This window comes from Hibiscus syriacus, unplaced genomic scaffold (assembly GCF_006381635.1).
Source record: "Hibiscus syriacus cultivar Baekdansim isolate YM2019G1 unplaced genomic scaffold, ASM638163v2 tig00110184_pilon, whole genome shotgun sequence".
Classification (NCBI taxonomy): Eukaryota; Viridiplantae; Streptophyta; class Magnoliopsida; order Malvales; family Malvaceae; genus Hibiscus; species Hibiscus syriacus.
Genome location: NW_024062615.1, coordinates 70,386 through 96,564, shown reverse-complemented (window position 1 = coordinate 96,564; position 26,179 = coordinate 70,386). Strand labels below are relative to the sequence as shown.

General features: G+C 39.1%; 2 protein-coding genes and 1 pseudogene across 2 annotated transcripts; 2 read left to right on the top strand and 1 right to left on the bottom strand.

Moving 5' to 3' along the window:
• The first annotated feature begins 1,281 nt into the window (after window positions 1-1,281).
• LOC120217139 lies at window positions 1,282-2,189 on the top strand (annotated as a pseudogene).
• Window positions 2,190-11,500: 9,311 nt separating this feature from the next.
• LOC120217126 (protein LITTLE ZIPPER 3-like) lies at window positions 11,501-12,168 on the bottom strand. The gene is made up of 2 exons (XM_039214337.1): window positions 11,988-12,168; window positions 11,501-11,917 (listed from the first exon to the last, which is right to left on the bottom strand). Exons 1-2 carry the CDS (start codon window positions 12,071-12,073, stop codon window positions 11,719-11,721), a joined length of 285 nt encoding a protein of 94 aa, XP_039070268.1. The 5' UTR covers window positions 12,074-12,168; the 3' UTR covers window positions 11,501-11,718.
• Window positions 12,169-16,268: 4,100 nt separating this feature from the next.
• On the top strand, window positions 16,269-18,303 carry LOC120217127 (transmembrane protein 64-like). The gene is made up of 4 exons (XM_039214338.1): window positions 16,269-16,973; window positions 17,404-17,640; window positions 17,751-17,968; window positions 18,054-18,303. The coding sequence occupies exons 1-4, from the start codon at window positions 16,707-16,709 to the stop codon at window positions 18,229-18,231; spliced, it is 900 nt and encodes a 299-aa protein (XP_039070269.1). The 5' UTR covers window positions 16,269-16,706; the 3' UTR covers window positions 18,232-18,303.
• Window positions 18,304-26,179: the final 7,876 nt, after the last annotated feature.

The window sequence follows — 26,179 nt, the reverse complement described above, 5'->3', positions numbered from 1 at the left end:
CTCAGATCATCCCAAACCGAAGCCGCATTTGAAGCGAAGACGATGCCTGCCGAGAGCTCCTTACTCACGGCGTTGAGAATCCAGGATAGCACAATTGCATTACACCTCTCCCACTGAGGATGCAAATCAAGACCGTAACTGTCTTTCGGGAAAGAACCATCAACGAAGCCGAGTTTGTTCTTCGCCAAAAGTGCTATTCGCATTGACCTACTCCAAACATTATAGTTCTCCAATCCGACTAATTGATGAGAGATGAGCGGAGTGTCTGGAGTATCTGATGGATGCAAGAAAAGTGGATGATGGAAATCAACCACAGCCGAATCGTTGATTGGAGGCATTGCAGTGAAGAAAGTCGAGCAAAATCCCTAGGAGAGAAATTTGGGGAGAACGAAGAAGAGAAGCGCTGATGTGAGGATGATACCGAGTCACACTACTTGGTTTTAGAAGTGAGCCAAGCAGAGGGATCCAACAAGAAAGGGCCTGGAAATTCTAATGAAACCTGGGAATGATACCATGTTAAAATAATGCCTCGTTAGTTTTATTATTCAGCTAAACTGCAATATATATAGTCCACTGTACAAACTATAATACAAGAGCTAACTGCTTCTAACTAATTCTCTAACAGCCTAACAACAAACTTATAACAAACTAACTAATTATTTGCTATCTTAACAAAAGGAATTGTTTCAAGTAGAAAGTACGCAACTTTTTGGGACTTGAAAGACACAATTTTTAGTTCCATTTGTTGTTAAGAGAGTGAAAGGGGAGACGAAAGTAATTGGACTTCAAGTGCAAGGGCTTTAAATTCTCAAGTAGAGACTGAGACACATTGAAAGAGAGAGAACGTGGGGTGTTGTTGGGGCTGGGGAGAGAGACAAAAGAGAGAAAAGAAAGGAGACCGCACCCACCGCCCATGCGCACGCTGTTCAAACCAACACTAGATATATTTTTTTACTATGCCTTGACCTAACCCTAAACCCAACAACATTGTACCCAAATTAACTCAAACCCATAAACTCTCCCCTTCCACCATTTTTGCCTATTTTCTTCCACATTTCCTCCCAAACCCTTTAACATACAACTTATCTTCATACAAGAGATTCACAGATCTCAGCTCACATGAAGAGTACTGGAGAGAAGAAACATGGGTTGATTGAGCTTTCAATCCTCAGAAGACCTCTCTTTTTTATCTTTCTTGATCAAAATTCCTTCGGTTCGCATATTTGTTTAGCTAATTGTTTAAGTAGCGTTTGAGCTTTGAAGGGAAAAAAAGAGAAAAAGAAATGGACCCAGTAAAAGCTCACGGACGCCCTCTTCCTCCTTTCCTCACACGAGATCTTCATCTAAATCCACACCAGCAATTTCAACATAACCACCACCAAGAACAGCTACAAAATCAGAACTCTGTGGACGAACAAAACCGTGGCCAGAAACGGGATCGAGAAGAAACGGCCACCACTACCAACACGGGTGAAGGAAAAGAACTCGATGTAGTCCCCGGAACAGAAGGTGAAATCTCGAGAAGACCACGGGGCAGACCTGCGGGTTCCAAGAACAAGCCTAAGCCACCTATCATCATAACCCGGGATAGCGCCAATGCCCTCCGATCCCACGTTATGGAAATTGCCACCGGCTGTGATATTATGGAGAGTGTTTCGACTTTCGCTAGGCGAAGACAAAGGGGGGTCTACATTTTAAGTGGGAGCGGAAACGTAACGAATGTAACCTTAAGGCAACCAGGAGCTCCCGGTGCGGTCGTCACTTTACATGGAAGATTCGAAATTTTATCACTATCTGGGTCATTTTTACCTCCTCCAGCACCACAGGCTGCATCAGCGCTGACCATATACTTAGCCGGCGGTCAAGGTCAGGTTGTTGGAGGAACCGTGGTGGGTCAACTCGTCGCTTCAGGCCCCGTGGTGATTATGGGCAGCTTCTTTCGGTAACGCAGCGTACGAAAGGCTTCCATTGGAGGAAGAAGAATCACCAGCGGCGACGTTCCTCGAAGTGGACCCTTAGGGTCACCCGGAAGCATGGTTAGTCAGGCGCAGCAGCAGCAGCAGCAGCAACAACAACTACTATTGCAAGATCCCAATGGATCCTTTGCTCAAGGGTTGCCATCAAATCTTCTAAATTCAGTCCAATTGCCACAAAACAGAAGCTTTCGGGTTTTTTCCTTCTCTTGTTAGTTTGATCTTTTGATAACCTTTTCCATTCTTCTTCTTTTATAAGATAATCGATATGTTTTAATTTTAAGTATGTCGAGCGTGCCTGGCTTTGATTTGAAGAATGATGTACAAATTAATTTCATGGATTTCACTTTGATGGGTGTTCTTCCTTTATTATTATTAGTAGTGTTTTATAAGAAAATAGCCTTTGTCCTCGTTATAGTAGCTTAAGGTTGAAGAAGCACAAGAAGCTGGTTGCCATTCCTTTTCAGCTCGTCTCAGCCTCGTTCTTCCAACTAATTAAGAAAAGAAAAGGAAGTTAGGGTTCCTTTTTCTTCCTATAATACTTTTAAGTTTCAGATTCTTTTACACGATCCAGATCCTTAACAAAAGTAGTGTACTTTCAAGGATTTTTATTTTTATATTTTGATGTGAATGAAAGTTTATCGGTTCTTTTATTTAAGCTAGTGTCAGTTTGAAGGTTGGTCGGCAAATCATGACTTGAAGAAAGCAAGGTGATGTGAGGTTCTGGGGCATTAGGGTTTTGCTATCTTTTCTTTGTTTTATGCTTTGTTAGGGTTCGTTATGGAGTCAGAGATGAAGACTGGGTTACACGTGCGCTACTCCGTAAATATCATAAAAGAAGAAAGCTCCTTTTCCACGTAACCATTTCCATACACTTCCATGTAAATGTCACGCCCTTAGAACTTCGACGCCCTCGGAACGTGCGGCCTTAGTCGCTTTCTTAGTGATCGCGGCTAAGTAAGCCTGAAAATATCCTAAGCAAGGATGCTTAGAACCTCGACGGAAGCTAGACAAGAGAACTAGCACAAGAAGAAAGATAAGAAAGCTTTGAGAGAAGAATGCTCTTATGATTTCTCAAAGTGAAGGAGTGAGTACAAATGAGGAGGGGAGGCCTCTATTTATAGCTAAAGCTCCCCTCAATGAACGGCTAAGATCTAATTACATCGACGGTCGAGATTAATCTTTACCTACCAAAAACAAGTGGGCATTATCTATACATATTTAAATGCCACCTAAGTCTTTGTGGCTTCTAGAAGATCCAAAACACCACTTGGGCTGCTCTTCATGGGCTAACCTCGATTGTGGGCTCGTGGTCCGTGACATTCTCCCCCACTCGTTCTGGTGACGCCCTCGTCACTCGTCTGGCATGAAATTGATCTATTCGGGTTTTGAATTGCCAGAGTCCCTCGGCATGCTCCCAACTCCCTTCGCACTCGGGTTGTCCCTTCCACAAAACGAAGTACTCATGCCTTGGGCGGTGTCCTGGTCGTCTAATAACTCTCTCTGCCTGTATATCTTGGATCTCCTTGTCATAGGAGATCGCTACTCCGACTGGCGCTCGGTGTGACTTGCCTCGATCTGGATCCTCGGTATCCTGATGGTATGGTTTGAGCAGGCTAACATGGATGACGGGATACGCTCGAATGGTTGGAGGCAACTCCAATTTGTAGGCCATGGTGCCTACTCGCTTCACGACTCGAAAGGGACCCTCGTATCTTCGAACAAGCCCCTTGTGCACGTCCGCATGGCGCAAAACGTTGGCCAATTTTGCAAGGACAAGGTCGCCAACTTCAAAGTTCACGTCCCCTCCGCTTTCGGTCAGCCCACTTCTTGGTTCGTTTTCCTGCCTTGTTCAAACAAGCTCGGGCTAAGTCGTGTTGCTCGTGCCACTCCTTGGCAACGTTGTGTGCTGATGGATTGGGCCCCTCATATTTGGTAACAACCGTGTTGGGTGTCAATGGTTGTTGCCCAGTCACGATCTCGAACGGACTTTGGTTTGTCGCCTCGCTCCGTTGCAAGTTGTAGGAAAATTGGGCCACATCCAACAGCTTTGGCCAGTCTCGTTGGTTGGCACTCACATAGTGCCTCAAATAGATCTATAACAGAGCATTTACTCGCTCAGTTTGCCCATCGGTTTGTGGATGAACTGCGGTGGAAAAGTTCAAGCTTGATCCCATCAGTTTGAACAACTCCGTCCAGAACCTCCCAGTGAACCGTGTGTCCCGGTCACTAATGATGGTTTTCGGCATTCCCCAGTACTTCACCACGTGCTTAAGGAAAAGTCGAGCGGCTTCTACAGCTGGACACACCTTAGATGCAGGTATGAACGTCGCATACTTCGAAAACCTGTCAACCACAACCATGATACTTGAAAGTCCATCAGTTTTGGGCAAACCAATTATAAAATCCATGGAAATACTTTCCCATGGGCGTTCCGGAATGGGCAATGGTTGCAGCAGTCCTGCCGGTTTCTTTGCCTCAATCTTGTCTTGTTGGCATACAAGACAAGTCTTCACATAGGCCTGCACATCTTCAGCCATATGCGGCCAATAGTATTGCTCCGAAAGTAGGGCCATAGTCCGATCAACTCCCGGGTGTCCCGCCCACTTGGAATCATGGCATTCCTTTATGAGCTCCTTGCGTAACTTCCCATATCGAGGCACAAAGAGACGATGGCCTCGGTGGTACAGCAATTCTCCTTCGAGCCAAAACTCTCGGGTTCGCCCCTCCTTGGCTCCCTCGATGATTCGTTCAGCCACAGGATCATGGGGTAATCCTTCCTTGATTCTCTCGAGGAGAGTACCTTCCACAGTCTCGATGGCATACCTCCGGCTTAAGCCATCTGCAACACAGTTCACCTTCCCGGGCTTGTACTTCAAGGAAAAGTCAAACTCGGTAAGAAACTCTTGCCAACGAGCTTGCTTGGGAGAAAGCTTCTTTTGGGTGAGGAAGTAACTGTTGGCAACATTGTCCATGAACACCACGAACTTGGACCCAAGCAAGTAATGTCGCCATGTGCGTAAGCAGTGTACAACTGCTGTCATCTCCTTTTCATGAACCGAGTACCTTTTCTCGGTCTCGTTGAGCTTCCGGCTCTCGTATGCAACCGGATGTCCCTCTTGCATGAGGACTCCACCAATGGCAACATCGGATGCATCAGTGAAGACTACAAAAGGCTTGGTGTAGTCTGGCAACACCAACACGGGCTCATTCACCATGGCTTCCTTGAGCTTTTTAAAAGCATCTTGACATTTTGTGCTCCATTCCCACACCTTGTCCTTCTTGAGTAGCTCAATCAAAGGTGTTGCGATCTTGGAATAGCCCTTCACGAACCGTCGGTAGTAGTTGGCTAACCCCAAGAATGCTCGTAATTCAGTTACCTTGGTGGGTGGCTTCCACTCATCAATCGCTCGGATCTTGTCTTTGTCCATCTGGAGCTTGCCTCCTCCAACGACATGGCCTAGGAATGGAACCTCATTCTGAGCGAACGAGCACTTTTCCTCTTTAACATAGAGCTCGTTATCTCGTAAGACTTGAAACACTCTTCTCAAATGTTCGATGTGTTCCTCTAAGGTCTTACTGTACACCACAATATCGTCAAGGTAAACTACAACGAAATGATCTAGAAAGGGTTGTAGTACCTTGTTCATCAATGTGCAGAAGGTGGCCGGAGCATTCGTGAGGCCAAATGGCATCACAAGGTATTCGTAAGAACCGTACCTGGTCACACAAGCTGTCTTCGGTTCATCTCCTTCGGCTATCCTGACTTGGTAATAGCCTGATCGTAAATCTAGCTTGGTGAACCACATTGCACCATCAAGTTGATCGAACAAGTCCGCAATGAGGGGAATGGGATACTTGTTCTTTACCGTGAGCTTGTTTAAAGCTTGGTAATCTATGCACATCCGTAGAGAACCGTCGTGCTTCTTTTGAAATAGCACCGGTGCACCATAGGGGGACTTGGATGGTCGGATGTATCCGGCATCGAGGAGATCCTTCAATTGTTTACGCAACTCCTCTAACTCTGGTGGAGCCATTCGGTAAGGGGCCCGAGCGGGTGGCTTTGCATTTTCCACCAATTCAATCTTGTGATCCATCTCCCTCTTTGGAGGTAACTTCTTGGGTAACTCAGCAGGCATCACATCTTTGAATTCCGCCAATACTTGTCCCACTTCCCTTGGGACTTCCTCGGTCATTGTGGGTTCAGTTTCCACCAATGAAGCCATAAAGGTGGGTTCCTCCTTGCGCACCCCCTTTGAGAACTGGATTGCGGACAACATCTTAGCCTCGATTCCAGGCCCTCGACTCACTAGAACAATGCATTATTGCTTTGGATCCAGGATGCACAAGCAATCGGCAAAAGGCACTGGGAAAGCATTTATTCGGTCCAAAAAACTTAACCCAAGAACAAAATCGAATTCATCGAGAGGAATTACCTTGATGGCTTCCTTTCCGGACCAACCTCCGACGGTTAGCTCGATTCCCTTTGCGACCCCCCGCAATTGGAACTTCCTCGGCATTCACGATTTTGATGGATCCCGTTGCCTTCTCCACATGAAGGCCAAGTCTCTTGGCAATTTGTTCGGACATGAACAATTCTGAGGCACCTGTGTCTACCAGTGCGTTCATCTTTTGGCCTGCGACGGTGATGTCTACGTACATCAATCCCTTCTTCTTGCGGCCTTTCTTGACCTCCATGGTGCTAAGGATGGAGCCAAGTTTGAGAGTCTCACTCTCCACCCCATCATTCTCCTTGATGGCAGCAACTTTCACAAGTTGAGGACAATCTCGTTTCATATGATTTCCTCCACAAGAAAAGCATGATAATTCCCCCCTTTTTCTCCCAAGGATTGAAGAGCTTTTTGGGTCGATCATTCGGCTTCCCATGATTTCCCGTTGGCTTGTGAAAGTTTCCTTTGGCCTTTTCTCCCCCACTATTACCTTTGGGTTTCGACCTGGATTGGAGAGAGTCGGTCCTTTTTACTTCAAACGGGGCAATAGCCTCGGCTGCATCTAATGCCTTGGAGAGTTCGGTCACTCCCCTCCTTTGGATCTCCATGTTGGCCCAACGTTGTAGTCCATCCATAAATGCAAAGTAACCTTCGGACTCGCCCAAGTCCGGGATTTGCATCTTGATCTCTGTGAAGTTTTTGACATACTTCAAGATGGATCGGTCATGCTTTAATTGTTTCAATTTTGCTCGAGCCTCGAGCACAGCATTCTTCGGATAGAAATGCTCCTTAAGTTCTCCCACGAACTCCTCCCACGTCCCGATTGGTTTTGTAATCTCGGAACACCTACGACGCCACCATAACATAGCAACATCGGTAAGATAATTGGAAGCAACATTTACCTTGGTGGTATCATCCCCGATACCCATACCACGAAAGAATTGTTCCATGCCCCAGATGAAATTCTCCACATCTTGGGCAGTCCGACTCCCTTTGAACTCCTTTGGCTTAGGGATGTCGATCCTGGGTCTTGGTGCTTGCGCCTCCCCAGTCACTCCATTCAGCACGGCAGCCTTGTAGACGAGCAGCTCGCTCTTGAGCTCCTTTACCTCCTGTATTATTTCGGCCCTCATGGCCAAGTACATGCTCTCGAGGCCTCTGGTACGGTCGTCTACGTTATCCGTCAACTCGCTGATGAGTGCTTGAGTTTCTTCACGGAGTATATCCTCTACGGAGTCCACCTTCTCTAAGCGAGATTCAACTGAGTCTTGAGTCTCTTGAACTTCATTATATCGGTCTTCTAATCTACCGACCCTTTGCTCAAACGAGGCCACGATATCCTTCGAGCTCCCTCGTTTCTTTGCCACTGCAGCGCGAGTCTCCATCACTTCGCTTGTGGGGACCTCGTCTTGGTTGTGTTGTGCCATCTCTTGTAAAACTAGCTCTGATACCACTTGTCACGCCCTTAGAACTTCGACACCTCGGAACGTGCGGCCTTAGTCGCTTTCTTAGTGATCGCGGCTAAGTAAGCCTGAAAATATCCTAAGCAAGGATGCTTAGAACCTCGACGGAAGCTAGACAAGAGAACTAGCACAAGAAGAAAGATAAGAAAGCTTTGAGAGAAGAATGCTCTTATGATTTCTCAAAGTGAAGGAGTGAGTACAAATGAGGAGGGGAGGCCTCTATTTATAGCTAAAGCTCCCCTCAATGAACGGCTAAGATCTAATTACATCGACGGTCGAGATTAATCTTTACCTACCAAAAACAAGTGGGCATTATCTATACATATTTAAATGCCACCTAAGTCTTTGTGGCTTCTAGAAGATCCAAAACACCACTTGGGCTGCTCTTCATGGGCTAACCTCGGTTGTGGGCTCGTGGTCCGTGACATAAAGCAACAGCTTTGGTTCCTATTGGATAAGGATATGTATTTAGTATAACTATATTTCTAAAAATATATATATATTAAAAGGAAACCATACAAATAATATCAAATTATAAAAAGTTATTACAAAATTATCCAATTTTAGATTCAGTATCCAGATAAATAATAAGATGGGGATGATTCAAATTCAAGAGTTATGCATGTGATGATTTGAACAATGTAGTCGTGCGTAATTGTTTCATAATTTGATTTGCAACCTGATATAAAATTAAAGTCACACCTTATAGGCTTTTCCACAACCTGAAGGTAATAATTGGGTGGACCGTAGTTAGGGGCGTAAATGAATCGAGTTTAAATAAATAAGATGTTCGTTTTTATTTTTGAATTTCTAATATCGTGTTCGTTTATTTATTTTTGAAGGTGTTCGTGTTCGTTTATTTATTGTTCGTGAACGCATTCACTAACATGTTCATTTAGTGTTTGTTTATTGTTCGTTTATATATTAAATTTTTAGTTTTATCTTATCGTTTGCAAGATAGAGAAAAATGATAAAATTACACCACTAGTGCTTAAAATTCACAATTTAAATTTAAACTTTTATCATGTGTTCAATTTAGTCTCTACCTTCACCAATATTTAAAATGTAAACAAAAAGAAAAAGGAGAACCAAGTAAACGAGCTAATTCATGAACATAAAATAAACAAACTTGTTCGTGAACATAAATTACACCTCTATTTGTGTTCGTTCATTTAATAAATGAACATAAATTTTTTTGTTCATACTCATTTATTTATCTTTAAAATGAACATAAATGAACGAATAGTTCAAATACAGTTTACCCAACGTTTTGTTGATTTTCAACCCTAACCGTAGTTTGAGATACTGTCACTTCATTCTTCTTCTTCATCATTAACATAGATCCCTTGATTCTTTGGGGGGGGGGGTAAAAAGAGGTACTTCAATGATTATTATTACATAAAAAAAATATTAAGGTTTCGCTATTTTTTCCCTTTTACGGTAAATATCTCATGCAACTTAAAATGTACACAATTTTCACTTTTATGGACTAGCAATTACAATGGATCGTCCACCTCCTATTATTACTATCTATATCACACGTTTATATGTATGCATATAAATAAAAAGTGTACATAATGTTGAGTTTTTTTTTCAGGGTTATACATGTTCTTTATACAACGTCGATTATGATTAACTTTCTTCTTCTCTATTTATAATTTTGTTCATATAAATTTACTATTACCTTTCATAACTCGTAACAACTAAAGCTAACATAGGATTACATTTGCATAACTATATTTAGCTGAAGACCAAATCACATTAAACGATCGGCAATGGTGTTTATCCATTAGCACATGACATTCATTTTTGTCTTCTTGCTGGTGTCGTTTTGTATCTAGGAGATCTTGGTAGTCTCAAGTCCCGTAGAAGAAGAGAAGGGTTATAAAACACCATAGGTGCAGCCTGGGAGGCTGTTTTTCCTTGTTTAAGGACTGATCAACGATGATGGTTTAATATAGGTATATATAGTATCATTTAAGTTTATTTGATGCGTAAAAATAATTAAACATATAATATTAAAAGATAAGATTTAAATTTTAATATTATAAATGAAAAGACCATATAGTATCAAATTTTAATATTTCAATCCTTGGAACTAGCTAAATTGTTGAGCTTCATAAATCAAACTATTAAAACCTTTGGGCAGCCCAATGGTATATTGGTTGAGGCCCCATTGTATTTGGATCCAACACATTCATAATTTAGCTTTGTCATACATGAAGCCTAACAACGTCAGCTCAACACACTTGACAGGAACAAGACATGAGGAGTCGAAGGAAGATTTGCGAAATTTGGCTGTAGAATTACGCACAAAATTGCAAAAACTAGACAATTGAAACCGCATCCATTCCAACCGAAACACACAAATTATACTGCTAGTCTCCATTGTCTTCCCCTAATCTTCACCTCTCACTCAATTCACAATCCTCACCTACCTCATCACCGGAATCCGGCGTCATGGCTCAAACCTATCACCGTCACCTAAGCAGCTCCGCCGTCTTTCCCCGATCGACAACCTTCACCACTATTGTCACCACCATTACAATCCGTTGAATCAACCTCCCATCCCACTATCGGATTCTCGTACATTTTTAATTTCCAAGTTTAATGATTCCCACCCAAAACAAATTCCAGCTTATCTAGACTTTGGGTTCTGTTTAGCTGTTTGTTTGGTGAGAAATGACCATTTTGAAGAGGTATGGTGCTTGCTTGAGAGACTCTACGTTGCAGTTTCCGATTCCCAGTCACACCGATAACCGAAAAAGGTTGTTAATATTCTTTATTTAGGATAAGATACTGTTCTTTTTCTTAATCGTGGTAGTCTTTAAATTAGTATGTTAATTTATTAATCAACATTATTTGTTGGCTGATTTGGTATATAGAGTAAGGCTTGTTAAAAAGATTTTGGTTTGTTTGCTTTAGTGCTTGATGGGTGTTATCGAGAAGCAAGGATAGTCTCAGTTGGAATTTTCTATTTGCATAGTTTATTTGCTTATCATCTTGTTTGCTTGCTTTGTAGCTGGAGAAATGTGAAATGGAGATCCCCACAAGCAGCAGTGATACCTAATTTCCATCTCCCTATGCGTAGTCTTGATGCGTTAACTCATGTTCGGTGGGAAAAACCCTTCACTTAACGCAAAGCTCTTACCTCTGATGGAGTGGCTCTTTCAGGAGCCTAACCCCATTAGCCTTAACTCAGCCCTTGCCCAGCTGGGGGTTGTGAGGCCAGTTTTCAGGTTACCATATGTACCTCTTCCACTGGCAAAGAGAGAAGAATTTGTTAACCTTGTCAAGGAAATTGGGAGGGAGAACTTTTTTGGAGAAAAAGACATTAAGGTGCTGGATGATGACGACTTCATCTTGGTTGGGTGATGTCTCTACTTCATCTTGCCAGTTTTTAGTTTCTTGTCAATGTTCAGAACTTGCTGCTGGTGTCTCTATTTCGACATTGCAATTTTACATTTTCGTTTATAGAACCACTGATAAAGTCTACCCGGTTGTTTAAAAATAATAAAGAACACATGGTACTGATACGCCTATGGATATTTGGCTTGTACTTCTTAGAAATGGGCGTTCTTTGATTTCCACAGAAAGGCGTCCGTTCCTCTGTGTTTCCAGCTTCAATAACAATAAACATTTAATTAAATAAATTATCCATGCACCTGCTAAAGTCTACATTAAACTTCTTTGTTCTATCCCCACTCTTCATCAATTGATACGCAAATAAAACTCGAAACATTATTCCCAACTCGAATATATGAAAAGAGCATAATATTACACAACATGGTACGCGTTACTCATAACGATGGAGCTTGCATGTTATCCATTTTAGAAGTGATTTTGAGGATTAGAGAACTTCTTTTGGAGCTGAGCCAAGAGGGTTAGATTCTCCTGGTGAAGGAGAAGAGCTTTGTTCCTCAGAACTTCATTCTGTTTTAGGATGCTTTGGTTCTCCATGTACAGTTTCAAGTTCTTCATTTCCATATGATCTGTTTTAACCTTCCCTCCCTTCCTTAACCTTCTCCACCTGTTTGACACTTTTGTTAAATTCATGACCAAACACAACAAAGGAAACAAAGCATGAAGAAATCTTAAACCTGTTGAGCTTTGGAACACGGATGTTACGTCTGTTGAAAGGACACAAGGAATTGCCTGGACCCGATCCTGAAGACTTGATGCACATCTTAGGATTGAAAGTAGAGAAGTGTTTGCTTTACACTGGGAAAAATCCTAAAGCTTAAGATAAAAAGAGTGGTTTTGGACTAGGAAGAGGTTATATATATTGTTGGGTTATGTTTCGTATTTGTCTCTGAAAGTGTTATATATAATTGAATTGCAAAGAGAAGAGAGAGGCTTTTCATGGTAATGATGGCAAAAGAAGTGATGATTACCAAGGGGCAGCGATCGATGGATGATGGATGAATTGCGGAGAGAGGAAGGCAGAAGATCATTAAAAGTTTTTTTAAATAATAATTATCAATATTTAATTAATTGAAGTGTGGAAGAGACTTTAAAGCCAAAGGGGGCTGACAAGCTTCAAGTTGTGTTGGGGCACACAGAAAACGACTATTCCCTCTACACCTGCATTAACCCTTTCGATAACTTTCCCCTTGAGTACTTCCATTTACAGCCAAAATTTACCCAGGAGGAGTTTGATTTATATTTTACGGTTTGGACATGGGAAACATGTTGATGTTCCTACTAAAACTGAAAAGCCGACACAACCCCTTTATTATTCCTTCACCGTCTATGATTTGCCAAAGTAGAGACAAATGTAAATCCAACACAACTCCACTTCCTTTAAACCTTATTAATCATTTGTCTTCATGTGAAATCACTTGTCGACTCATATACTTGATGATTGTTCTGTTAATTTCTGATGGGATTGATGATTATCGATGCTTTTGGCCTTCTTTTCGCCTATGGTTATCATCAACTTAGCCAATGAATTAGGGGTAGTAAACTCTAAATTTTGTAATGTAACTGAATAATCATGGGAAGGCACGTGAAAGTCACGTGTGGACCTACGAAAGGGTGGAGAAAAGTCCAAAAGAAAAATGAGTGTAGGGTGGGAGGCAATGGACAATGTATTGATAACGAAAAAATTTCGTATAGGTGGGCACAAATAAAATTTTAGGGTATGCATCTTCAGTAAAATAAACGACTAACATAAAAAAATATAGATTTCAGGATGAACACAAATAAAATTTTAGGATAGACACATTTAATAAAATAAACAACTAACATAAAAAAAATTAGATTTCAGGCATACTACCCTGGTTCAACCTACATCCGCCAGTGGTTGGAGGTGGTGGGGAAGAGAGGGAGGGAGTAGTCAATGTGGTTAGGTTCTTTTGTCCTTTATTTCTTTCACGTAATTGAGTACCCCTTAGCCCATGCTCATTTAATTTGGAAAATGAAACCTCCTCTTTTGGACTTTTTACCCCAAAACAAACCCTTCCTCCATTTGAGACTCTTATCTTCTTCATCATCAAGGTAAAAGCAATGGCCATTTGGGATCATTATGAGGGTTAATGGGTGGGTGCTTGATTTTGGTCCAGTTTCACCTTGCCCACTTCACTCACATGGTCCTTCATTCAGACACTTTGGGCTTTGTTGTCCATATTTGAGTGTCTCGATTCCAATCACCCTCCCATCTTTACTAGGGATGGCAACGGGCCGGGTATTGGTCCCCCCGTCCCCGTCCCTGTTTAAAAAATCGGTACCCGTCCCTTTTAAAAAACCACGGGGATTTAAACGGGGATCCTCGTCGGGTAATCGGGGAAAACCGCGGGGAAACGGGTATCCCCGTTTAGCATAAACGGTTATTTAAACGGGTATTGGGCCGGGTATTGGGTTGGTATTGGGCCGGGAATCGGGCCGGGTATATATATTTAAATTAAATATATATTTTTTATTTAAATTAAATTTATTAATATTATATATATATATATAAATAATTATTTTTAATATTTATCGGGTCGGGTATCAGGGCGGGTAATCGGGGCGGGGATTACTAAACCCGTCTCCGTCCCCGTCCCCGTTTAAAATAAATGGATTTTCCCCGTCCCCGTCCCCGTTTATCATCCCCGAACCCGACCCGTTTAATTCGATTTTCGGTTTTTCCCATCGAATTCGGGTTTTTTTGCCATCCCTAATCTTTACATATTTTCCCTTGAAACAACAAATATTACCGTCAATAGTTTTTATATGATGTGAAGAAAATGATGCATTCTTTATAGATCTTTTTACAAGTTACCCGATGAAGAAGGGGACTGTAAAAAAGCATCCCTCATCATGTTGTTTGGAAGAATATAAATGGTCGAAGAAATTGATGGCTACCATTACCAAAGCCTAGCCTAGGATTCATTCATTATTGTCTTAATTACTAAGACAAAGCACTCGAATACTACAATACCGAGTGGTATGAAGTAGTCAAGAATGAAATGAATCTCCCCTCCGTTGCAACACATTCTAATTTCAGTATTTTCTGATTTTTCATTTTTTTAGAGATCTAACTGTTTAACACTTGAATCCTCTTTTTCTTGCTTTGATTTGATAGTCTTAGTGAGCAACTAATGGGTTGAGATGCAGCATTGATGAGCTCTGGTAGAGCATCTAGCTTTCACCCTCCCATCAAGGCCTCGACCACGTGGTCCAAATCACCATCCCCGTACTCTCTAAATTTCAAATCAGAAATCTATCAACATCTCTGACTCCCCGCTATTAAATACACGCGTCCCTTCACATTTTTCTCTCTTTTAATCGTAACATTGTTGAATCGATGAGTCAAAAGCAATATATGGAAAGAAGTTCAGACTTTTAGCATGCTCTCGTCCCTTGTTCTCTTATTCACGGCAAGGGCTGAGCACAAAATGAAGTTAGAGAGCCCAATTCATAGCTTGAGCCACGCATCGCTGTTTTAAAAACCCAGATTAAGCCAAGATAGTTTAATTAGCGATGAATACGTATCAAGTGGAAGCTGGGAAGGAGTAGAGAAATACGAAATTAAAATAGATAAAGGATCAAAGATTATATGGTCAGCCTAGTCCTCCACCAAGTAAATAATTAACGGAGAAGGTTCAAGATTTGGTATGGGAGTCTTCACTGGAAGTGTGTCATCCTCCCCCATGGCATCATTGCGCTTTTGATCCTCATTAGACTGCTCAATAACCCCCTCTGTTTCTGTATCCGATATTAACCCACTTTCAGCAGCTACTTCATCATTACTGTCAGCAGAATTCTTCGTATCTGATTCAGAAGTAGAACTCTGTTTTTCCATCTGTCGATCAAAACCATTGACGCTCCTTTAAATGAGGAGCCCCAATCCCCATCATCATGCTTGACGCTCAAACATTACGTCTGGAAGCAGCAGCAGTAGCATTGCTTTGACTCTCAGCTACCAGACCAGCAGAATCATGAATAGCCATGGCATGATCCTCATCAATTTTTGGGGATTCATATTCTCCGTGGACAGAGGAACTGTAAGCCCAACTCCCCAAAACTTCAGAAGCGAAAAGGACTGTTGTCCTAATTGTACCTCCAGCTTCTGTGTCTTCCACAGAATTTTGAGCATCATTAGGTTTATTCGACTGAGAATGCATGCAAGTATCTGGGAAATTTGTTTGAATTTGATTATTATATTCATTTGCATCAGTTTCACAATCAAACTGCATTATATCTTTGCCTAAACTTCCAGACCTGTTCAAATCAAAATTATGTTCAACCTCGATTCCCAAGCTTTCAGTTTCAAGAACACGCTCAGTTCCAATGGTATCTCCTTCGTGAACAGGTACTGTACCGACAACCATCTATGTCAGAACCAAAGCCACCTTTAATAAAATGATCAGCGCTAGTATATTCTGCCTCCTGTGTGTTTTCGCCAACTTCTCGACTTCTTATACCACTGTCCTGCTTCTCGGTAACACTGGCTTCATCACTAGAAATACTAACCCTCTGAGCTGAAGTACTGGATGGAGACCCTTCCATTATAACCGGTGCACGTCTTTTCTCTGATAGGTTTGTTATTAACTTGACTTGATTTATCATAAATTTGAACTAAATCCAAACCAAATATAATTCGAACTCAAGAAGATTCGGATCCAAACGATGTAATTGCCACCTCTACTTCTACTATGATACAATACATATAGACATAATAAATTAATAAGGATCGTATCCCTGTATATGTAGTAATCGAATTTGAGACCTTAAATAAATAAGTAATAATAAAAATTCCTTAATCACTGAAATCGTTTAGAAAAAATTATTTCGTTTCATTAAATTTGTCACTTAACTTTTTATAGTTATTTTTTAACTGACTAGGGAGTAGTAATTTATATTTTATTATATTTGTCCATCTTGTTATTGTCGTATGTCGAAGAAATTATGTCTTAATTTTGTTTTAAATTCATCGAGCTTGTGTTGTGCCAGATTTGCATTGCATTTCCAACTTCCTAATTAATTAACATCTTGAAGTTTAAAGGTTAATTTTGGCAGCCGTAGCCAGTTTCAACAGACCACAAAACTTGATAGATTCCAGAGAATTCATGGCCGAATATCTCGTAGAAAACCGTTTTTTTGCATTATGTACCTTACAAAAAAAACCCTCAATCTATACAAAGCTTCTCTCTCCCCAACCACTGTAATTCTTTCATAACTAATGGTTTCATTTCATATATAATACACAAAGGATCAAAGCCGTTTTCTGCTCTTATTCTTCTATAGGTGATAAAGGGATCAAAATTGTTTGCAACAGTTTCTTCTTGTTATGAATTTAAAGCAGCAGCAACACTGGTCATGAATCTTGACGTTCAATGGAAATTAATAACGTGGCGTATGTGAGAATAAAAGAAGACGAAACAGGAGCAGAAGAAGAACTCAAACAAGAACAAGAACAACGTGGAGAAGAAAATTCTTGCAATTCCCAAGTTGAGTTACCTTTGCAGGAAGAACCCTTACCTCAAATCCCTACCAACGAGAAATCATGGAATCGGCTACTTAAGTTGATCGCAGTTGGCATCTCTTCAGTCATTGTGGTCATAGTTGCAATTAAATGGATTGGACCCTTTGTGTTCAAAAAGGTATTTAGCAATCTCAAACCCTATATATATATATATATTAATGTTCATGACATATTTAATTATTTATAATGGATAGTAGAAGCTAAGATTTGGACCCAGAGAAATATTAGAAGCCATCTTTCGAAGTTGATTGCTGTTGATGTTATTTGGTGTTCGATATAGCTGAAGAATGATCTTTTAAGATGATTAGACGTACTTGGATAGTTTTGGGGTCTTGCAAGATGGACATGAGCTAAAGAGAAACGAGTTTGTGCTCCAAAATGCTCATTTTATTATGGATAGTAGCTAGCTCTTAGCCTCACCACTTTGATTTGCTCATTTATCGTGTTAGGCCTTTGATAGTGAATCCAGTTATGCTTTAAAGCTGTATTTGTTGATATTTTGAGAAAACAACTGTGTGAACCAATAAGATGGATTTATATGACGACAGGTGGTTGTTCCGGCTTTACAATGGGAGGCCCATGCGTTTAACACCACCGAGAGAATAAGTGTAATCTTAGCTACCTTAGCTGTATTTCCAACCATATGTTTGCCATCTACACCTTCAATGTGGATGGCTGGAATGGCTTATGGATATGTAAAAGGAATGCTACTGGTCATGGCCGGGGTTTCTGTAGGTGTATCGTTACCTTACTTTGTTGGTTCTGTCTTTCGCGCCGAAATTCAAGTGAGTTTTATTTCCTTTTCATTCTCTCTTCCTACCAAGTGCTTTTGAGCTTGGGAGTTTCATGGTTGATTTATTAATTTTATTTATTATTTTGTGTTTTTATAACGTAGCGGGTGTTAGAGAAATATCCAAAGGAAGCTTCAATATTGAGACTTGCGGGAGAAGGGGGGTGGTTTCATCAGTTCCGAACTGTTACGTTGATTAGGATCAGCCCATTGCCCTACATTATGTTTAACTACGCCGCTTGGGCTACCAATGTCCGTTACACTCCTTACTTGATGGGGACATGGGTGGGGATGTTGCCTGAAGTTTTTATTGCACTCTACAGGTTTCCACATCCCACATCACTTGGTAGTCCATTGAGTTTTGTGAAAACCAACAACTGTCTCATTATTTTTCATTTTGTTTTGCAGTGGGATTTTGATACGATCATTTGCAGAGGCGACACAGGACAAAAGGAGTCTTACTCCCAAACAGATAATATTCAACGTTGTTGGATTCTGTGCATCGGTGGGGGCTACGATTTTCATCGGCATTCGCACCAAGAAGAGACTTGATCGACTACACGAGCAAGAGTCGATGCCGGAGTAGGCTGTGATTTAAGTATGAGATGGAGCTTTTAACAAGTTCTGAATCATAATTAGGAAGCCAATATAGAAGACAATTTATGAAAGAAGTGGAGTAACGCATATATATATATATATATATATATAGGGTCTTAAATAGAATCAACCATCACAATGTATGATCTGAGGTCTTCGTGTATCACAATTTATGATTTCATTGTGAAGGCTTTGGTCCAACTCTAGGTTTTCATCCATCGGTCTTGACGACAAAAACAAAGTCTTATATATCTAGTTAATATTGGAAGGAGATTATTGTTAATTACTTGTTGAATTCACGGAGATAATACACCATATTCTTTAAGTAACATTTAGAGTTATTATTATAAATAAAGTAAGTTAGATTGGAATAGTTTAATGGATAATGTGGTACCTAATTTAAATTATTTGACCTACGAACTATGATCAACTGAATTTCAAATTTAAAGCATATTTTAGATCGTTGTATTTAGGGTTATTGAGAAATATTAAATGATCGTTGTATTTAAAAATGTATGATGTTATCTCTTAGGTGTCAAGTTAAAAGTGCGGAGCCGAATCCATGGCTAAAATGAATTTAATTTTTTTATACTTGTATGATTTTTCAAAGGATTAAAGGTCAATTTATCCTTTTTCAGAATTAAATTTTTTGAATCGTACGTGTTAAATATTGATAAATTTAGATATGATTTTGTAATAATTACAACTATTTGAACATTTTAATGATTATATTAAAATTTTATTAATAATAAAAATTATTTTAACATTATTTAATGGCTAAATATCTATTTTATTTCTTTTAAATTTATCACAAGGCAGAAATATCAACCAAATATTTATACATCAAATGCAAATTCCAACAGAAATAATACATCGAATTTAATTTTACAGATTTGAGCTAAATCAAAAGGCCCTAGTACATAACAAAGGAAAACCCGATCACAAGTCTTGCAATTATAAACCAAAATTCCGAGTCGGAATAGTATCATATTCGATATTTTTATTACACTTGGAATATTTTCCACTAGATTCATGTACTTATTATAATATAAAAATAAAACAAATATTTTTTATTAAACATTTTATTACTAATATATATGCTATATTAAATATTTTAATATATATATATATATATCACGTCAAATATTTTATCAAAGTATAAATATCAAATATAATTTTATATAATTTTATAATATAAACTCTTTAAGGAAGAGACCATATTTGTCATTCAAAGGAAGAAGGGGGGTTGGGGATTAAAGAGCTCTTAGCTTGGAACAAGGCATATATGATGAGGAACTTCTGGCCGGTGTTATTTGTGTTGATACTTTATGGGTGGCCTGGACACGGGTTTATGTGCTGAAAGGATAGTGTGTGTGGCATGTTAGGTCTCATCCGGGACATAGTTGGGAGTGGAGGAAGCTGTTGAAGATTCAAGACTATTTGTTGTGCTTGGGGGATCCGATTGGTCCTTACAAAGCTAAGGATCCTGGGGACTTGTTTAGGAGCAAAAGGGAGAAAGTGAGATGGTATGAGGCGGTTTGGGGGAGGTATTGCATTCCGAGGTATAGTTTTGTTGTGTGGATGGCAATGTATGAGTCGATTGGGGTTTTTTGTGCCTCCTTAGTGCTTACTCTGTGAGGAGGGATGGGTGGAGGAAAGAGACCATTTGTTTGTGCTTTGCTCCTTTGTTCGGCAGGTATGGTCCATGATCTTAGACGCTTGTGGACTATATATGCATGGGTCCTCTTGGACTGAAGTGTTGGAATGGGTACAGGGGTATAGTGGGGGGAAAGGAGTTATTGAATTTAATCGTTTGTCTTACTTAGAATTTCATGGTTTATTCTTAGGTATGTAAATGAACCGAATGTTTAGCGGGAAGTTCGTTTATGTTCGTTTATTTATTAAACGAACGAACATGAATAAGATTTTGTGTTCGTTTAATTAAATGAACGAACACGAACAAATGACTCGTTCATTCATTTACGTTCATGAAAGTTTGATAATATGTTCGTTCATTTATGTTCATTTATGTTTAGTCCAATCACTCTAGACCTATTAAAAATATTAAAGCCCAATAAATTTTAATCTTACCCATAAATATTTTAAAATTCAATTAATTTTAAAAACAAATAAAAAAAAAGCTCAAAACAATTAAATATAATATAATCCTAAAATTATTAGGAAAGAACAAAATTATTTTCATTTATGTTCGTTTATTGTGTTCGTTTAAGTTTGTTCGTTTGTGTTCGTTTAAGTTTGTTCGTTTGTGTTCGTTTACATCTATTCGTTTTCACTTGTGTTCGTTTATCATTTAAATAAACGAACATGAACAAACACAAACAAGCTACATTCCTTAACGAACGAACATGAAAAAAAAAATTGTTCGTTTATGTTCGTGTTCGTTCATTTGTTCGGTTAAAGTTAAATGAACGAATATGAATATACTCCCGTTCGGTTCGTTTACATGACTTTTTATTTTGTTTGACAGGAAAAAAAAATAGAAATCATGGACGCCATCCTAGTTGTGCTAAACGTATTTTTGAGCTGATAAAGAGTTGTGTTAGGGATAGGCTGGTTAGGTGCAAGGAATGTGTACTTGGCTCGACTGTTTTGATACAGAACTGGAGGCTTAGTTAATTTGTTTGTTTTGTTTGTATAGTTTGGTGCTGTGTTTGTAGAGTTTTTTTTTTATTGTATTGGTTCATTTGGATGAAATGAAAGCATCTTGATTATCCATTTTTTTTATTTATACGAATATGTACTAAAAAATTATATTTATACGAATAAAATATATTTCATATTCATATTTTATTTAAAATTAACATTTGTGTTTAAATTATATTTTTAAATTTTATTAATTATAAAATTAATAAATATTAAGTCTAATACTGTGACATAGAGAAAATAAAAAACCATGTCATGCCACGTTACTTAAAAAAATAGTTTTTCGTTTAGTTTTATTTCTTAATAATTTAACTAAGGTAATCTCCAACTCCCATCTCTACTCTACAACATCTCTATCTTACTCTACAACATCTTTATCTCTACTCTAAAGATGAAACAGTAATTCATCTTTAACTCTATCTCTACATTACCACAAACTCTACTTTATTCATAATATTTAACTATTATAATATTGATTTTACAAATATAAAATAAAACATATACATTCTAATAAATATCAAGATAAAAAACATAAATAAAACATTCATAAATAACTTTACGAAAATACAAATAAATAAGAAAATTGCAATTCATAATAATAATACGAAAAAACATAAGTTACATAATTTTGATTTGTTAAAATTGTGCAGAAATTACAATAAAAAAAACATAAAAGATAGAATAAGAAAAAATAATGTATCAAAGAAAGGAAAAAGAAAAAGAATAACAAAAGAAATTAAAAAAAATCAAAAATCAGAAAAATAACAAACAAAAAATGTAATGCAGCTACAGTTCAACGTCAGTTATGACGTGCACTGTAATCCGACGTCACAATCCAACATAACAATGACGATTGACTAAAGCATAGAACCATCTCTAAAGTGAAGATGAATGCCACTCTAGCGCATCGCTAGAGATGACCTAAATCTGAAACAATAGAATTAGAAACTAGCCCATCGCAGGAAGAAAATCGAGAAGCTGTGAATGAAATGGCGCCGCTTAAGGCACCGGGTTATGACGGCTTTCATGCGAAATTCTTTCAAAAATAGTCGTCTGTGATTGGTTCTTACATCTGCTCTTGTATTCGGACAATTTTCAGTGGAGGGGAATTAGAACCAGCTCTCAACAAGACGGCATTTGTGCTCATTCCTAAGTTTGAAGCTCCAGATACGTTTGAAGATTTTCGACCAATCAGCCTTTGCACTGTTATATATAAGTATTTTAGGAAAATAATTGTGCGTTGCTTGAAGCTCATCATATTTATTCTTATTTTCTCGAATCAAACGAGCTTCATCTCGGATCGTAACATCACAGAAAATGTTATTTTCAAAGGCAAAAAAGGATGAATATCTATTAAAGTTGATCTCGAAAAAGCATTTGACAGATTGCACAGGGACTTCATTCATAATACTCTGTGTGATGTTGGGTTTTCGTAAAATTTGTTCCGACTAATTATGTATTGTGTCACATCTTCTACTATCCAAATTCAGTGGAATTGTGAACTTTTTGAACCTTTCCATCCGGAACAGGGAATCTGCCAGGGTGACTCCCTTTCGCTGTATCTCTTCATTTTAGCCATGGAACGTATGAGCCACAACATTTCTAATTCTGTTAGCAAGGAAATCCAGTAGGCCTTTAGATTCATCCGGAATGGTCAACCTCTTTCCCATTTATTTTTTTGCAGATGATTTGGTCATGTATGCTAGAGCGGATATTCCAAATGCGGATGTCATTAATTCCATATTGTCGTGTTTCAGACACTATTCTGGGCATCGAGTTAATAAAAGAAAAACGACCCATCTTTTTTCCTCCAAACACAAGTTCAGGGTTGAAGGAAGCTATTTGTGATAGATTGGGTTTTCATCAGGTTGATAAAATGGGCAAATATTTAGGCACCCCATTAATTTAGACACGCCCGTTATGTCCACAATCGCCTCCATGACCGCAATTTGAATCTTTGATGGTCGTATCACGCGAGCTAATTATGAGTTTATTCTTGAAGCGTATGCGCACCTTATTGGACGGTTGGATAGCTCAATCCCTCTCCACCACTAGCCGTATCACTTTAGCTAAGTCCGTTCTCGCCTCTATCCCAATTTACTCCATGCAAACGACCATGTTACCAACAGGAGTCTGCAAGGAAATTGAAAAGCTTATTCAGCGCTTCATATGGGGATCTTCTGATAATAAGCAGTCTCTATCCCTTATTAATTGGGGGTCTATCTATCAACCATTAGACTGTGGAGGCTTGGCATGGGTTTGTGTCGAATCCATATGCAAAATCAAACTCTGCTGATGAAGATATGCTATGCACTCATTAATAAACCAAACGCTCTCTAGATCCAATTACTCCGTAAGAAATATAAGGTACATGAATTATTTCCTGTTTCTATATGCAGGCCTAGATTTTCACCGTTATGGCGCTCCCTATCTAACATTTTGGCCAAATGTGGCATGGACAATTGGTAACGGCACTACAATCAAAATCTGGAAAGATGTTTGGGTCCCGGATTTGGGTCTTCTAAAGGATTATTTGATTCTGCCAGAGCATGAAGTCTCATATCCCAACTTGCATGATTTTGTGAATCACAATTAATGGTGAGTGGAATGCAGCCACTCTCTCTTCCATTTTAGATACTTATGCTATCAATCGTATTATTGGCATTATGCCCCTTGTCGATGAAGATAAGGATAACAGCTGTGTATGGCGGAATACCTCGGATCAAAAGTTTAGCGTTTCCTCCGCCTATGAAACCTTGATAAGACAAACTTGGTCTGCTCGCGATACAAACTGGGAGATGGTTTGGAAACTTCAGGTGCCACAACGTGTTGGCGTCTTCATTTGGACAGTGATACATGGTAAACTCATGACCAACTTGGAGCGTACCAGGAGAAACATAGCCATTGATTCGCGTTGTCCCTCATGTGGTGAGTCGGAATCCGTATCGCATTCACTTCGAGACTGCTCCAAAATAAAACGCTTATGGTCATCTATAATCCCCTTGGAATGGCGTGATAGCTTCTTCTCTTTGAACTTATCAGAATAGATCTTAAATAACATTCGCGTGGAAGCTGATCAACGAAACTGGCGTTGCTGCTGGAATAAACTCTTTGTCTCTCTGCTATGGAAGCTGTGTAAACGCCGATGTACACTTGTTTGCACTCAAGAATGCTCAACTGTTGACTCAGTTTTTCAAGTTGCATTGGCAGGGCACGATACTCCCAAACCAGCAACTTAACGTATGATAATACATTTTAGACATCTACTCAGTTTTGTAGTTAATGTAGATCTCAATCTCACGTGAAACCTCAGTCGTCCCCTGTTCATCTTCATCACAATAGCGCGTGTTGTTCAAATTCCTCAACCAGCTCATCGGTTCGTACTAGAAATAAAATAGAACCCAACTCATCTGTCACAATTAAATTAGTGACACTCTAACAACATTTCGACACGTCAACATTACCATCTGCATCATAAAAGGACTCTCCCCCGGTCACCCAAAACTCAAACTCTTTATCCTTCTTCTTTAAAAAAAAACTCTTTATCCTTTAAACGTAAAACTCGAAACTACTCCTTTTGTAGTATGGGAAAGCAAATGAAATTCAAACTTCTGCTTTGATTTCTTTATTCAGAATCATGCCGTTGTTGAAAAGTCAATGTAAGTTGGCCATTTGGCCAAACTTGCAACATTGTTTTCGGTGGAAACATTTCGATGGCTTTGCACATGCAATTTCGGTGGCACCGAAAATATAGCTGAAAATGTTGATTTTTTGAACAATGATAAAATCATAATTTAGTCATTGTACTTTAGGTTATTTATAAGATTAGTCTTTAAGCTTCAACTATAAATATCCTAGCTCATGTAGCTTCAAAACCTCCCAAATCATTATAGCTTTCTCCCAATATTAGAGAATTTAGAGAGTTTATTGAGAGTTGTTTTCTCCTTTTTATCAAGAGAGAATTATCATTGTTTTCTCCTTGGAAGATCGATAGAAGTTGTAATTCCTATTTTCTCATAGTGAAATTCTTCTACCGTTGCCCGTGGTTTTTACCCTATATTATTTAGGGGTTTTCCACATAAATTTTGTTTCTCTTTTATTTTCATTTTTATTTTCTCAAATTATCAGTTGCGATTTTGCTCTATCCGATAGCTGTCTTCCGCAATAATTAACATCATAGCCAGATTAGAGTGTGTAATATCTACTTATTTTTTTTGTGGTTGCCACCAAAAGGTGGATCCTCCAACATAAGAAAGTAAGAAGTTATTACACATTCTTTGAAAGTTTCAGAGAACTATTCACTAGAGTGAAATAATGAGAGCTATCCGTAAAAGAAGCTATGGCAACGAAATTTGATATTGAAAAATTCAATGGGAGAAATTTCTCGTTGTGAAAATTGAAGATGAAGGCCATCCTGAGAAAAGACGGTTGTCTAGCAGCTATTAGTGAAAGACTGATAGATTTCACAGATGACAACAAATGGATCGAAATGGATGGGAATGTTATGACAAACTTTCATATAGCATTAGCAAATGAAGTATTGTCAAGCATCGAGGAGAAGAAAACAACTAAGGAGATATGAGATCATCTCACCAAATTGTACGATGCCACATCATTGCACAATAAAATTTTCCTTAAGAGGAAATTGTATACTCTCCGAATGCCAGAATCTACTTCAGTGGCAGAGCACTTAAACACATTGAACACTTCATTTTCTTAGCTTACATCCTTAAGATGTACAATAGGAGAACAAGAACGTGTTGAACTTCTACTTCAAAGTCTACATGATTCGTATGATCAACTCATCATCAACTTGACAAACAGTAATGTTACCAGTCTAGTCTTTGATGACGTTGCAGATGCTGTTCTACAAGAAGAAAATCGGTACAAGAACAATGAAGACAGACAAGTAAATCTGCAACAAGCAGAAGCGTTGACAACGATGAGAGGGAGATCAACAGAATGTGGCCAAAGCAGCAGTCACAAACATGGTAGATCAAAGTCAAGAAGCAAGAAGAATTTAAAGTGCTACAACTATGGAAAGAATGATCACTTGAAGAAGGATTGTTGGAGTCTAAATAAAAACTCCACTCCACAAGGCAATACCGCAAACACTTCAGATGATGGAGATGCTCTATGCTGTAAATCGTCAACCACCGTGGAAGGTAGAAAAAGATTTACAGATATATGGCTCATTGATTCGGGAGCAACATATCACATAACCTCAATAAGAGAATGATTCCATCATTATGAACCTGTCTCAGGAGGATCTG

What these genes read in the sequence shown, in the direction of transcription:
- LOC120217126 (XM_039214337.1), bottom strand. Translation starts at nt 12,073, where the DNA reads ATGTGCATCAAGTCTTCAGGATCGGGTCCAGGCAATTCCTTGTGTCCT. An exon ending in CGTGTTCCAAAGCTCAACAG is followed by an intron (nt 11,918 to 11,987) that starts GTTTAAGATTTC and finishes AGTGTCAAACAG; the next exon opens with GTGGAGAAGGTTAAGGAAGG.
- LOC120217127 (XM_039214338.1), top strand. Translation starts at nt 16,707, where the DNA reads ATGGAAATTAATAACGTGGCGTATGTGAGAATAAAAGAAGACGAAACA. An exon ending in TCTTTCGCGCCGAAATTCAA is followed by an intron (nt 17,641 to 17,750) that starts GTGAGTTTTATT and finishes TTTATAACGTAG; the next exon opens with CGGGTGTTAGAGAAATATCC. An exon ending in GTTTTTATTGCACTCTACAG is followed by an intron (nt 17,969 to 18,053) that starts GTTTCCACATCC and finishes TTTGTTTTGCAG; the next exon opens with TGGGATTTTGATACGATCAT.